The sequence below is a fragment of the Podarcis muralis genome, chromosome 17 (genome assembly GCF_964188315.1).
Source record: "Podarcis muralis chromosome 17, rPodMur119.hap1.1, whole genome shotgun sequence".
NCBI classification, from domain to species: Eukaryota; Metazoa; Chordata; class Lepidosauria; order Squamata; family Lacertidae; genus Podarcis; species Podarcis muralis.
The window spans coordinates 3506015-3520430 of record NC_135671.1 but is presented as its reverse complement, the minus strand read 5'-3'; the positions used below and the strand labels follow the sequence as shown (position 1 = coordinate 3520430).

General features: G+C 44.4%; 1 protein-coding gene across 1 annotated transcript in view; it reads left to right on the top strand.

The window, feature by feature from the left end:
* LOC114588021 (T-cell surface glycoprotein CD4-like) overlaps nucleotides 1-4083 on the top strand; it is a 28820-nt gene extending 24737 nt beyond the window's left edge. Inside the window, exons 8-10 of the mRNA XM_077921136.1 lie at nucleotides 302-429; nucleotides 543-610; nucleotides 2538-4083. Coding sequence (XP_077777262.1) covers nucleotides 302-429; nucleotides 543-610; nucleotides 2538-2568 — 227 coding nt within the window. The 3' untranslated portion in view covers nucleotides 2569-4083. The remainder of the gene's footprint in view (nucleotides 1-301; nucleotides 430-542; nucleotides 611-2537) is intronic.
* The last annotated feature ends 10333 nt before the right edge of the window (nucleotides 4084-14416 follow it).

Sequence of the window (14416 nt, the reverse complement as noted above, 5' to 3'; positions counted from 1 at the left end):
TAGCCATGGCAGCAAAAACCGCAAGGTCTTTTCACTTTAATGATGTAACACATTTAGAATGGCGTTTGTTTTCGTGGGCCAAAGCATACATCATCAGGTGCATGTGGCTTTGGTAATTTTCAGCACAGTGAGTTTTACTCATGGTAGACCAATTGAAATTGATGAAGTTGGGTCCATTGATTTCTACTCTGGGCAAAACTTTGTTGACTACCACCCTGTATCATTTGTTTACATCCTATATTATTTATTTCCATTTCATATGCGTATCCTCCTCTCATCTCAACTCTCCTTTTTACCACAGATGAGGCCTCAACTGTGTCCAATTCATTCCCACTGACTTACATAGCCATTGGAGCTGGTGTGATGTTGCTGCTGTTGATCATCATAGCCGTGTGTGTGTTCAGTTGCAAAACTGTTAAACAGAAAAGGGTGAGTGGATATGTGCTTATAAATGGAAAGGGAAGGGGGGAAATACTTGTACATACAGAAGTCTGTGGAAGAGAACTTGGAAGAACATAAAACTCTGCTTTATTTTTTGGCAGCAAAGAGCAAGGAGGATGGCTCAAGCCAGGCAGCACTTGCTTGAAAAGAAGACTTGTCAGTGTCATAAGTACGTACCAGAGCACTCAGCAGATACCCTGCATTGACTTAAAGGAGGACCCTTGGTCATTTATTTTTCCAAGTCTTCCTCAGGGAAACGGGACTAGGAGTCCACAAGACCAGCTGATGACACTTGTTATCATTCTCTACCAAGAAACAAGACAGATTAAAGAGAACAGGGTTATTTCTCTTTTAATACCACCTTTAGCGGTTTTGTTTTGCAGTAATGGACCAAAATGAAAATAGCCTCAAAAATGATAAACAAGCTCTCAGCATCACCAGTTAAAATTTGTCCTCTACCCCATTAATCAACTGAAGTTCTACTTGAGTAGTCTATCATTTAAACCAAGTAAAGCTTGCATGAGCATGAGAATAAGGGCTTGACCACATGTGAGCATTATTTAGCTGTATATCCACTTTCCCCCTCATTCAAATGACACTGGAGTGTTCCATACCTAGACATACTTGAATTTGTATATGAGGAGCAACTTCTGCCTCTCCTGTTCATTCCAGTAGCATCTCCTTTTGGGCTTTGTGTCTGCCTTCTAATTTGTTAAATCTGCTATCATGATTAAATATCACTAGGGCATGTTCACAGATATCTGTGCAATATCTGGTGGGTTTTCTTCTTCTTTTGATATCTTTGTTTTGCACAAAACTAGAAAAAGGTTCAAGCAAACCACCTTGAAAATTTGACCTGATTTCCTTGACTTTTCTGGTTTGGTGCAAATCCTAGGGATCAAAACAGTGAAAAATGGTATGCTCCTCCATGTGCGTAGCAAGGATTTTTGTTAGGGAGGGCAGACTTTTCGGTGGGAGAAGGCAGAACCTAAGATTTGTATTGATTTTTAGTGATGTGGGAAGCAGCTGCCCACCCCCCCACCCCCGGCTATCCCCATGTGCTCCTCCTTTCAGGAGTGCTGGAAATAGTTGGGAGTGTTAAGTTGTGGGTGAACATATCAGACGGCACAGCGATTCTTCAAACAGCTCTTGTTTATTCACAGGCCAGGACAGAACTGAGCTGTCAGCCTGCTTATATAGAGCTCCAGTACCACGTTACTGTAACAACTTTCTAAAACTATCCAATCACTGAACGTCACTTTTGATCCTTCATTTGCATAACTATCTACAGTATCCCCCTGCTGGCCCAGGGTGAGAACTTCAGTACATAACAGGGAGCACAGCCATAAAAGAAATGGAAGCAATTGTAGATTTTCAGCACACTTCAGATTAATTTGCAATATCTAGTGTATAAATTTTTTATGTGGTTTGCTTCTGCATTTTTCTGGTTTTGTGCAAATCTGGAAGGTCAAAGGGGGGAGAATATAGTTCAGAAGAGTGCTGCAAATAGTTACAGGCATGCTCAGAAAAGAAATGAAAGCATTGAGGGGAGTAGTGCGCATTGAAAGGGGAGTAGCAGAAAGTGGCAAGTGATCCACCCACACCAAAACACCAAAACAAAATTGTCTGTGACCCCAATTGGAGTGGTTTAGAGCCCAATTTTCCCCAATTTATCAGATTATCCATATATAAGAGAAATCTGAATTTACAAGGGGAAGCATCAAATCGGGTGTGATTTCAGAGTAAGATTATGTGAGCTGCACAGATTAAATGGGAAGGCAAACAGCTGCAAAAACACAGTGAACTCCATTGTGGACAAGCCTTTAGTCACTTGTGTCCATATACATTAGAAGACAATGCAAGGCACTTCCATCAGAGGCTAGGTGATCAACCACTCTTCAGCAATTCACTTTTACTCATTTTTGAACTGCATTGTACAAATTGTGCACTTCACATTGCAAAACCAAGTGCATTTATCCACATGAAATCTCAACCAAGTGTGCCTCCCCATTTTCCCAGTCTTAACAGCATGCTATGATTTTTCCTGCTATATCCTGGTGTAAATCTCAGGGAACTATTTATTTTTTCTCTTACAGGGACCTGACAAATGATTACTACCATGCTTGAGACAAGAGGGCGCCTGTAGGCTGTCACTGTTTTGCAGGTGGGATTCATTGGCACACCAGCAAATTTAGCTTGCCCAGTTAAAGTGGATTTGGGCCTTTGTGCAAAACAAATCCTCTTTTTAAAAATCTGGACCTTTTGCAGGAAGGAAAGTGATGCACTGGAATGTGATGCACTGGAATGTATAGTGTAACAATTGCTTGGCTTGAAATTGTATAGCCTCCGTGCAAACCGATCAGAATGAATACTGGAAAAAATTGCCAACATCATGCAGCTTCCGTGCAACCAAATCAGGGTGGAAACATTTCATCCTGAAGCAACAAGAAAGGCAAATGTGCTATTGACACCCATTCCATGCTAGATTGCTATTGCCTTCATTGGGTTGTTGTTTTTCAATGCCTTGCTTTGTTCTTTTTCTCTTTTGTTCCATATCTCAGCATGCACTCCTGCCACAGCTCCAGGTCCAAGACACACATGCCGAATGTAAGAGTCATGTTTGGATTATCTTGTTGTAATGTTCTCCTAAATTATTATTAACGTCACAGACAGATACATAAAGTGAAAGGCTTCAGATATGTTCAGCTGATCCTCACCAACAATGCCATTCAAAATTCCTAGGTGTGTGCAGGCAACATTATATATATTAGTTAGAATCGCTCACAAATCTTGGAGTTTCACCCCCCCCCCCAATTTTGTGAAGAAAAATTAATGAACTGCTTAATCAAATAATTCTCTAAGTGGTGTATTTGTATGCAATATATAACAGTGATCAACAAACCACTGAGCCTTGGGCTTGCCGATTGGAAGGTCGGTGGTTCGAATCCCTGTGACGGGGTGAGCTCCCGCTGCTTGGTCCCTGCTCCTGCCAACCTAGCAGTTGGAAAGCATGTCAAAGTGCAAGTAGATAAATAGGTACCGCTCCGGCGGGAAGCTAAACAGCGTTTCCATGCGCTGCTCTGGTTTTGCCAGAAGCGGCTTAGTCATGCTGGCCACATGACCCAGAAAAACTGTCTGTGGACAAACGCCAGCTCCCTCGGCCTGTAAATCAAGAAGAGCGCCGCAACCCCAGAGTTGTCTGTGACTGGACTTAACTGTCAGGGGTCCCTTTACCTTTAAGAACATGAACAGGTTTTTTTAAAAAAATGTATAAGTAGTTAAATGAAATGTCTTGGTAGGCTTGCCAAAACGAAAACAAAGCGGCCATACCCTACACCGCCAAGGCGCTCTGTGACTTCAGAGCAGCTAAACCAATGGCAGCTGGAAGGGCTATGAGAAGGCTACTTCCTCAAGAAGCATTTTTTGACATCAGAGTAGATCAGCCACGCACTGGAGCACCTGTGTCTTCTGCAGCTCAGCAGTTGTGACTATGGATCAGTTAATTGCAACAGGGAAGTTTACAAACATATGGTGACACCGACTCTCTGTTGAAAAAACCTCTTATCTCACTTATTCTGTATATTTACAGTATACTGGCTCTTCATGTATCAATATACTGTTGTGTGATTGTTTTAAACTTAATTGCGTCTCTCTGTAGTCATCATTTATCCTTAAGCTGTACAGCATCAACTTCTTAGACTCCTGCCGATAAGGTAAATGATTCTCCACCAACCACCATCCTGATGGAAACAGGACAACATAATATTCTAAATATGGAAGCACTGTGGCCTTATATAATATAGTATTATCGTGCTTGCTTTTTATATCCAGTCCCCTTCTTAATAATCCCAAACACGGCCTTTTTCAGTGCCGCTGAACACCAACTTGACATTTCCAGTGCGTTTTCTGATTTGACCTCAGGATTTATTTCCTAAATTGTAAAAGCCAGCTCACAACCCATCAGCATACATGTGTATAGTTGGCATTATTTGTCCCAGCATGCTTTAATTTGCTGGATTTCATCTGTCATCTTGTTTCTCAGTCATTCAGTATGGAGATATTCATTTGGAGCTCATCCTCACAATGTATTTTGGATATTTCTGTCTCCAGTACTTTGATGTGATTTTTTCTTCCCGCTGCAAAATCCTTATTCCTTCTCTACCCCACATTGCTCCCAGGCATCCCACTTTCTCTCCTTACCAACCTCAACCCCCCCCCCATTTTAATGGCTTTTCCAACATTAGGATCTGTCACAAAACCAACAACCTCCTGGTACATGTTGATTTAGAAGGATGATGCCAAGCCTGGTATTTCCATCAATTACCGTATTTTTTGCTCTATAAGACTCACTTTTCCCCTCCTAAAAAGTAAGGGGAAATGTGTGTGCGTCTTATGGAGCGAATGCAGGCTGCACAGCTATCCCAGAAGCCAGAACAGCAAGAGGGATTGCTGCTTTTGCCTGCACAGCGATCCCTCTTGCTGTTCTGGCTTCTGAGATTCAGAATATTTTTTTTCTTGTTTTCCTCCTCCAAAAACTAGGTGCGTCTTACAGTCTGGTGCCTCTTATAGAGCGAAAAATACGGTAACTGCTCTGGAAAACAAAGGTTCAGTACCACTAGGCTCTCCTTCCAATTGCCTCCTTTTCAACTCCTCCCCAAAAGCGTTACTGGTTTCTTGCCACCCCTTTCCATGCTCCTTCATCCCCTCACCTCAGCTTACCTAGAGAAGATTTTACTTTTGTTGGACTTTGAAACATATCTTGTACCAAAAGAGATATATATCTTTTTGCATATATGCAGAAAGAATCAGCCTGGAAAGACTGCTGGTTGGGAGAAAGCTTAAGGCTTATTAGTCACAGCAAACAAAGCCATTTTACGTAAAGATTTTACATGTGGCCAAGATGGAACCAAGAAGTAAACACTAGCACATGCTAACATGGTGGCTCTCAAACTGTTCTCTCTGGGCCACCCTTTCAGAATAAAAATTTGCTCACGCAACACAAATTTTTTATTGATAAGAAATTCTACTTTATAATATGTTCATGGGACAGCCAGAAAATATAAAGCAATGAGAAGATGAATCATTCCCTAAAATATAATGATATATGAGCCTCTTCCATGTGTACCTTCAGTATGTAAACTCAATGAGAGGTGTCAGCTTGATTTTGCTCATTCATAAAAAATATTTTGATACTATACTACATTATGGTGCTGGAGGAGACTCTTGAGAGTCCCATGGACTGCAAGAAGATCAAACCTCTCCATTCTGAAGGAAATTGGCCCTGACTGCTCACTGGAAGGACAGATCCTGAAGCTGAGACTCCAATACTTTGGCCACCTCATGAGAAGAGAAGACTCCCTGGAAAAGACCCTGATGTTGGGAAAGATGGAGGGCACAAGGAGAAGGGGACGCCAGAGGACGAGATGGTGGGACAGTGTTCTGGAAGCTACCAGCATGAGTTTGACTAAACTGCGGGAGGCAGTGGAAGACAGAAGTGCCTGGCGTGCTCTGGTCCAGGGGGTCACGAAGAGTTGGACACAACTAAACAACTAAACAACAACGTACTACATTGAAATGCTTATGTTTCTTTGATTGTCCTTGAATCTTCCCTCCACACGTGCCATCCTCTCCTGCCATGCCACTGCGGCACGCCACACCCTTTGAGAATCACTGTGCTAACTCATACTGACTGAACTTGGAGACGAAGCAGGAAGGAAGTAATGCCTGAAAGGATCTACTGTGCCAAGAAGGACTTACTAAAAGAAAAGGAATCGGTTGCATCTCTCTCTAGCCCCCCGCTGCATCTCCTGCTTCAGGTAACTTACTGCAAGTGCTGTTGCCTTACTCCCCAGGTAAGGTGGATTTGAAGTGGCAGAGTGGAAAACACTATAGGAAAACAGATAGGAAGGTCCTGAACAAGCAGGCAGCAAAAATATAGTGCATTACTTTGCGTCCAATCTGCAGAGAATTAAGATTGCACAAAGATCCACCCGTTTCAGCAGCTGCATATAATAATGATCAAGAGTAAAACCATACTGAAAGAGATCATTAGGGCTGGCACAGCATGGATTGAATCCTGCACCATGTGAGGGAATGGCAAGCAAACCAGCCAAATTAACCTTCTTAGCTTCACCGTTGTCACCAAGTAGATCTCCCGGCCCCCCCAGCTGCCTCCACTAAACCAGCTGCCTTCTTGCCTCCCAGACTCAAGACTTATGAACACAATCACATAACATTTCTCTCTTTCAGGATTAAGCTCTGTATGAACTGAGTACGGGACCTAGAACTCATCCTGTGGCTGCATATTTGCAGGAGGAGATAAGTAGTGATGGGCAAGCGTGAACTGAAATATAACGTTGGCTTAGCACTGGCACGCAGAGCTCGCACGTGTACTTTAAATGCAAACGGCAGTCAGTGTGCAGATTCTAATTGTACCGATTTGCATTTTCTAATTATTGTACTAATTGCGCATTTCCTAATACTGGGCATGAGTGGAAGGTGGGGAGGATGAAAGCAGTAGGGTGGCAATTTAAATTAGCTTTGGGTCAGATAAGAAAGACTCTAGAAAGCTTGAAAATATGGTCCAAAACTGTCTATGTGGCAGGGCTACATAGCAAAAGGGTCCCTTCTAAGATATAGCTTATTTCTGCTACTAAGCGTGAAGCTGTGATGTCCCAATCCAATCCATCCCCCCCCCCCATGTGACTCATCCTCCTCAAGGGGAGAGAGCTTCATGTTGTCCCTCTGAATCGGCGATGTCTGAATGACCATGCAGTGGATTTCCCCCCCCCCCCCCTTATATTTTCAAAGCCTTGGGGAGAGTGGGGTGGGGAGCAAGAGGGCAGGCTGAATGCTTCGTCTCTTCCTCTTCATTCTGCAGGAAAAGTGTCTGCAGCTTAGTCTTTTTAATTTACTTGTGTTATCACATACGTCTTGCACTACTAAGCAATGTAGTTCCCAACTTCCCTCACAAATATATGTTGTCGGCAGCCTTCTGTCTTGATGGAGTGCATCTCCAGGGGTAAAGTCAAACCAGGGCACAGGCCTGGGCGGTGTGTGTGGCGGTCCTGGGCTGCCCAGAGGACAAGACCCCCTCACTGATGGGGTCCAAAGGAAAGTGTTATGTACTGAAGTTCTCACCCTGGGCCAGCAGGGGGATACTGTAGATAGTTCAGGTCCACATATGCAAAAAAGGGGTCGAAAGTGACGTTCAGTGATTGGATAGTTATAGAAAGTTGTTACAGTTACGTTGTACTGGAGCTCTATATAAGCAGGCTGGCTGAACCTTTCAGTTCAGTTCTGTTCTGGCCTGTGAATAAACAAGAGCTGTTTGAAGAATCGCTGTGTCATCTGGTATGTTCACCCACAACTTAACAGAAAGTAGAGCAATACGTTTGGCACCAGCTTGGCTGCAGCAGTTGCTGGAAAGAGGTGTACAAGACTCCACTCCAGATTTGTGAAGGATTTACTCCTCAACCCTTTCCCCTCCCGAAGACATCCTGCAAGGCAGCAGAAGTTTAGGATCCGAGTTTTCCTTCTCCTAGGTGGGCTACCTTCCCAGATTGATGAGCCCCATCCATCGCTCACTTCACTCTACAGTACATATAGAAACTGCCTTCGTGACCATTGGACTCACTATAGGTCTTGCCTGCTCAACCCTCTGGATCCTGTCTTGGCATGCAAGGGATGTCCCTAATTCACCTAGGATTTCAGACCCATCGGCTACCCTCGCCCGGCTTAGCCAGCCAATCCAAGCTGTTCCCTTGCAAGCAGGACCAATGGTCAGGGTTGATGGGAATTGTAGTCCCAAAACAGATGGAAGCCCAAGTTTGGGAAACACTGATCTAGACTCTTACAACCAGGTTGTTGTTGTTCTTTCTATATTGTGGTTCGAGGACCCGATCCCCGCGTAGTGGAATGAAAACACAAGGACACGTGATATAAGGTTAATGGGCAAGAAAAGGCCACAACTTTATTGATTACAGCAAGTGAAAAGGTATTGGCTTAGGCATTGGATTACGTCAGCTGACTCCACCCCCTCAGAGAGGGGTGAGTCAGAAACAAAGTGGGTTTATTCACCAGTAGGTGGAGCCTGTTGATGCTAATCCAACTATAGGCTCTCCCCTGATGTCACCGAGGGTCGTGCCATGGCCTCCCGCCAAGCAGGCATCGGACAGAATACACGACCGCCAGATTCCTTTAACGGAATACCCAAAAATTGAAGGCATAGGCGATGGCCACACCTAGCCCTTCGACACACCACAACACATTATTCCAATGCCTAACCTACCCACCAATACCACAAAAGTTGTGACGATTGCTACCAGGTAGGCGAAAAAACCAAAAAGCCTAATGCCAAATGGAAAAATTCCTACCAGGCCCCCCAGACAACCAGGGCGACTAACCTAAGGTCCATAGCAAGGCCAAAAGAAAACTGAGACCCTGAGCTCTAAGGGAGTGGAGGGTGGGTGACTCGCGACGGGACGACGAAAAGTGAGGCCAGAAGGCTGGTGCCGCAGCAATTTGGGCTGCTAAACACGCCCCCTCGCAGGCACCTGGTTGGGTGCCTGCCCGTGGGCGTAGGCCAGCCAGGTGAGTGGGAGGCAGGGGGCTAATGCCCCCTGCTTGAGGCGGAGTCCGGCTCCCGACCACAACCACTCCCCTCTCTTGCAGGAGGAGAGTCTCTGTCCTTCATCCAAAGATCACAGGACAGTTTACAATATAAAAACCCAAAAATATTTTTAATAGTAATTTTTATTAAGTACAAATTAGAAAACATACATATTTACCACAAAATAAAATACAAAGGAAAAAGAAAATACATATAACCAAGGGGAAAAAATACTTTGCCTCTTTTCCTATTTACAGTTATTTATACCTCTATAAAATGCTATTCACAATATAGGAATGAATTACTCTGGTTTCTCTTCAGATCGTATAAATCTTTCGCCTTTTACTAAAACCCCAAAAATATATAGCATAGTCACAAACAGAAACAATAGCTGCTCCCACCCCCACCCCCACCCCCGTTTAAAAGGCCATGGATTGTTTAATGAACTAAAGTAACATTGAAGTATCTGGTTTCAGATCCCATCTTTACCTTTTCAGGATTCTTTTATGCCCAGAGAAGCTGCTCTTCTCGCTGTTTATTTAGGTCATAGTTGTCGCTCCCCTTTCAAAGTGCAGAGCCACTTCTATCACACTTCCGTAATAAAGAATTTTGAGACCTGCCTTGTGAATTTTTGCTGCGACTTCTTTGGGCAACCTTGAAATGTGCCAGCACTGATGCAGCTTGGGGACTTTAGGAGATTTATTGAGGGCGCCTATCCAGAAAGGACAATATCTGCTCCTTGCTTGGCTGCAGACAGGTGCCCTGTGCATTTGGCAGCACACATCAATATATTCCGTACGGACTGTGTCAGTCCCACAACACCTCTTCCTCCGACTCTTGACTGTGCCTCCTAAACTACTCGCTTGCTGCCCGGTCAGCTACCCAAGTGTCTCACACAACCCTGAGAGAGGGGGAAATGTGTGCCAACATTTGCTCCTTTGCCTTTCACCACCAGGACTGTGGCATCATGCATTTAGGGCTGGCTCAAAAACAATTGCCCTCCACAAGCAATGCAGAGCATCCTTGTGTTTTCAAGGGATCTGGGCTGCACTCACCATTTGAAAGGGTCCAGCCAACTCTACCAGAAAGAAGAGTTTTGGCTTCTATGCCAATTCTTCAATGGTAAGGTAAAGGTAAAGGTACCCCTGCCCATACGGGCCAGTCTTGACAGACTCTAGGGTTGTGCGCCCATCTCACTCTAGAGGCCGGGAGCCAGAGCTGTCCGCAGACACTTCCGGGTCACGTGGCCGGCGTGACATCGCTGCTCTGGCGAGCCAGCGCAGCACACGGAACGCCTTTACCTTCCCGCTAGTAAGCGGTCCCTATTTATCTACTTGCACCCGGGGGTGCTTTCGAACTGCTAGGTTGGCAGGTGCTGGGACCGAGCAACGGGAGCGCACCCTGCCGCAGGTATTCGAACCGCCGACCTTTCGATCGGCAAGTCCTAGGCGCTGAGGCTTTAACCCACAGCGCCACCCGCGTCCCTCTTCAATGGTAGGCACCCTTTGAATGCTGCTGTCCTGTATGGTTAAGTGGACCTTAGATGTCACTGTAGATGAGACATTGGTAACATGAACCTCCTTTCCCTCTCCATACCTCAATGTTCCTTTAACCTAATGGCGCCTGGCTAGGTATAGGTATTGCTCTCATTGCCCTAGTTCCAAAGTCAGATTGGGCTGACAAACCAAAGGGAGAATACTCCCTTTGCTGGTTAAAGTCTGGGACTTCTTCCAGTAATGCAAACAGCCCACGGAGGGAACACGGAATTATGGAACTGTAGAGTTGGAAGCAGAGACATCACCTTGCCAACAAAGGTCCGTATAGTTCAAGCTCTGATTTTCCCAGTAGTGATGTATGGAAGTGAGAGCTGGACCCTACAGAAGGCTGATCGCCAAAGAATGGATGCTTCTGAATTCTGGTGCTGAGGGAGACTCTTGAGAGTCCCGTGGACTGCAAGAAGATCAAACCTCTCCATTCTGAAGGAAATCAGCCCTGAGTGCTCACTGGAAGGACAGATCCTGAAGCTGGGACTCCAAGACTTTGGCCACCTCATGAGAAGGGAAGACTCCCTGGAAAAGACCCTGATGTTGGGAAAGATGGAGGGCACAAGGAGAAGGGGACGACAGAGGATGAGATGGTTGGACGGTGTTCTTGAAGCTACCAGCATGAGTTTGACCAAACTGCGGGAGGCAGTGGAAGACAGGTGTGCCTGGCGTGCTCCGGTCCATGGGGTCACGAAGCGTCGGACACGACTATACAACAACAACAACAGAGTTGGAAGGGACCCTGAGGTTCATCTAGTCGAGGGGTGGCTAACTCCCAAGAGACTGCGATCTACTCACAGAGTTAAAAACTGGCAGTGATCTACCCCCTTTTTGGGGGGTTCAGGTCAAAGTTGTTGAGCTTTTATTAGGGAGGAGGAAAGCCCAGTTTTTAGGGGGTCAGGTCAAAAATGTTGAGCTTTTTTTAGGGGAGCAAAACTTGTTGAGCTTCATTGGGGGGAGCCAGTGATCTATCACAGATGCCCAGTGATCTACTGGTAGATCACGATCTACCTGTTGGATGTGCCTGTCTAGTCCAAGAATATGCAGCTGTCCCTCACAGGAACCTGCAACCTTGGAATTATCAGCAAGACGCTGTAACCAACTGAGCTATCCAGTAGAATTATCTTTGGGTGTTCCAGAAGCATATATCATAGTTTGCAGACCCTAAAACGAGGGACAGGGATTATCTGACTGGGAAACAGACAAGGACAAAAATAAAAATAAAACTGAACCTTTCTATTGTTTATCTACATTGGTTCCAAATATTTCAAATAGCGCCAACATGCCAAAACCTCATCCAGTGCTGTTGCTCCAATCAGATTGGGAATCCCCTGCAGCTACTTTAAAGTAAAAATAAAAAATGTCAGGGGATCCAATTATGGCCCTCCAGAATCTCTTACTAAATTCATCTGATGACAGATCTCCTGCATCCTTGCTTCTGTAAGGAGTTATTCTCTGGCTCTCCATGTCAATGTGACATATGGGAAGGAAGTGAGTGATAAATTCCCATAATTTTATTTTTCTCATTCTCTTGGTTGAAAACAAGCAATGAGAAAACAGCCTGTGACACATATTTGCTATTTAAGTAAAAGGAATAAGTTTTTAAGGGCAGTCAGAATATCATTACTCATTTTGGTAGCACCTTTTGTGTGTGTGTGTGTGTGTGTGTGTGTGTGTGTGTGTGTGTGTGTGTGTGCAGTGGCGTAGCGTGGGGAGTGCAGGGGGGGCCGGCCGCACCGGGCGCAACATCTGGGGTTAGGGCAAATCCACAGGTTAGGGGGCGCAAATCCACGGGTTAGGGGGCGCAAATCCACGGGTTAGGGGGCGCAAATTACTTGTCTTGCCCCGGGTGCTGACAACCCACGCTACGCCACTGTGTGTGTGTGTGTGTGTGTGTGAAAACTACTTTGCAATGCTCCTCTCATTCAACCAGAAAAACTTGCAAGATGAGTCATTAGAATGCTTATTCAACAAAGGTTGAATCGAGGCTGAGAGAGATTTTTGCACAGGGCCAAGTAGCAAGTTCATAGCTCAACTAAGATTTAAACCTCAGTCTCCCAGGAACGCTAGAATCTACTATGGGTGCAGGAACCATCAGTTGCCATCTTACCAGCACCAGGGGTTATAAACAGTGACTGCTGGAATCCACCTTAGTTTTCCACGATTCAGTATGGAGAGAATGTCTGGCTGCCTGTGATGGAGAGACATCTCACACATTCTTTTGTGCCCGTCTCTCAATGACTCATGTGTACGGCTATTTATATTTCTTGTCTAGCAATTTAGGTGCATTTCATTTAAGGCTATTTGCTCCATTTGTTTGCGGTTCTCAGTTGGTGATCTTAAGAAGCACCTTACTTTCCAGACTGGGTTTGTTTACCCTGACAGCTTCTTATAGAAAATGCATTTCCTGCATTGAGGGAAGGAGAAAATGAAGCTGAGTATCTTTTTATGTGCAAAGAATAGCAGAAAGGTGGATGGAGTCTGCTAGATTCTACAGTGCCTTTAACTCATTTGTGGGCAGAAGGTAAATAGGGTGTTGTTTATTTATTTATGGTTTATTGGTAGAGTTCTACAGGGCTTTTATTTCAGCCAGCACTCACCAGAACTCTGTCTCAGCACCTCTAAGGTGGGCGCCATTGCCATTATAAGAGAACAAGGGAGGTGTTTGTGGTGAGTTCCAGCACCTCTTTTTCTAGAAAAAATAGCACTGGATTTCTGGGTGATTTTTTAAAAAATGATTTTCACTTTTATACATTTCGATAATATTACAGTCATGTTAACATTTCAAAACTCGACATCCTTCCCCCTCTTTCTGCGGTTCCTTAAATTTGTTTTTTAAAAAAATATATTTTCTGCATATTCCAAATTAACTTAATTTACTCATTTATTCATTTACTTTAAATATATACTCTTATAAAACTGCAGGTTATTACAGTAATCCTACCAATGTGCTTATCTGTTTACAGTTTGTTTGTAAACATTCAATAAACCATTTCCACTCTTTTATAAAAAGTTTGTTATCTTGATTTCTGATTTCAATCAGGATTGCAGTTCTGTGGCTAGGGTTTCTGACTCCCCGTCGTTTAACAATAGCACCCATAGCCTAAATTATGTTGCTTAAATGAAAAAGAAGCAAGGCAGGGTGGTAACAAGATACACATATACTGTTAAGTTGTGGGTGAACATATCAGACGACACAGCAATTCTTCAAACAGCTCTTGTTTATTCACAGGCTAGAACAGAACTGAACTGAAGGGTTCAGCCAGCCTGCTTATATAGAGCTCCAGTACAACGTAACTGTAACAACTTTCTAGAACTATCCAATCACTGAACGTCACTTTCGATCCCTTATTTGCATATGTAGACATGAACTACCATATCTACAGTATCCCCCTGCTGGCCCAGGGTGAGAACTTCAATACATAACACACACACACAGAGAGAGAGAGAGAGAGAGAGAGAGAGAGAGAGAGTGTTCTGTGAACTCCATTCAGTTCTAGTATTCAAAATGGACTCCTGTGGTCAGAATTCTTTAATTCCAAAGTTAGGTCTTTTGCACCAAGATCTAGTTGGTGGATCTTGGGGAATGCAACCACAAGGTAGATTCAAGTCTGCCTACCTCTGCTTTGACAAGAATTTCTATATGCTCCCAAAGACCAAGGGTTGTATTCAAAACCTAGCTTTACATAAAAACCTCTAATCACAATATAACCATTGTATTTTGAAAAGACCCTGATGTTGGGAAAGATGGAGGGCACAAGGAGAAGGGGACGACAGAGGACGAGATGGTTGGACAGTGTTCTTGAAGCGACCAGCATGA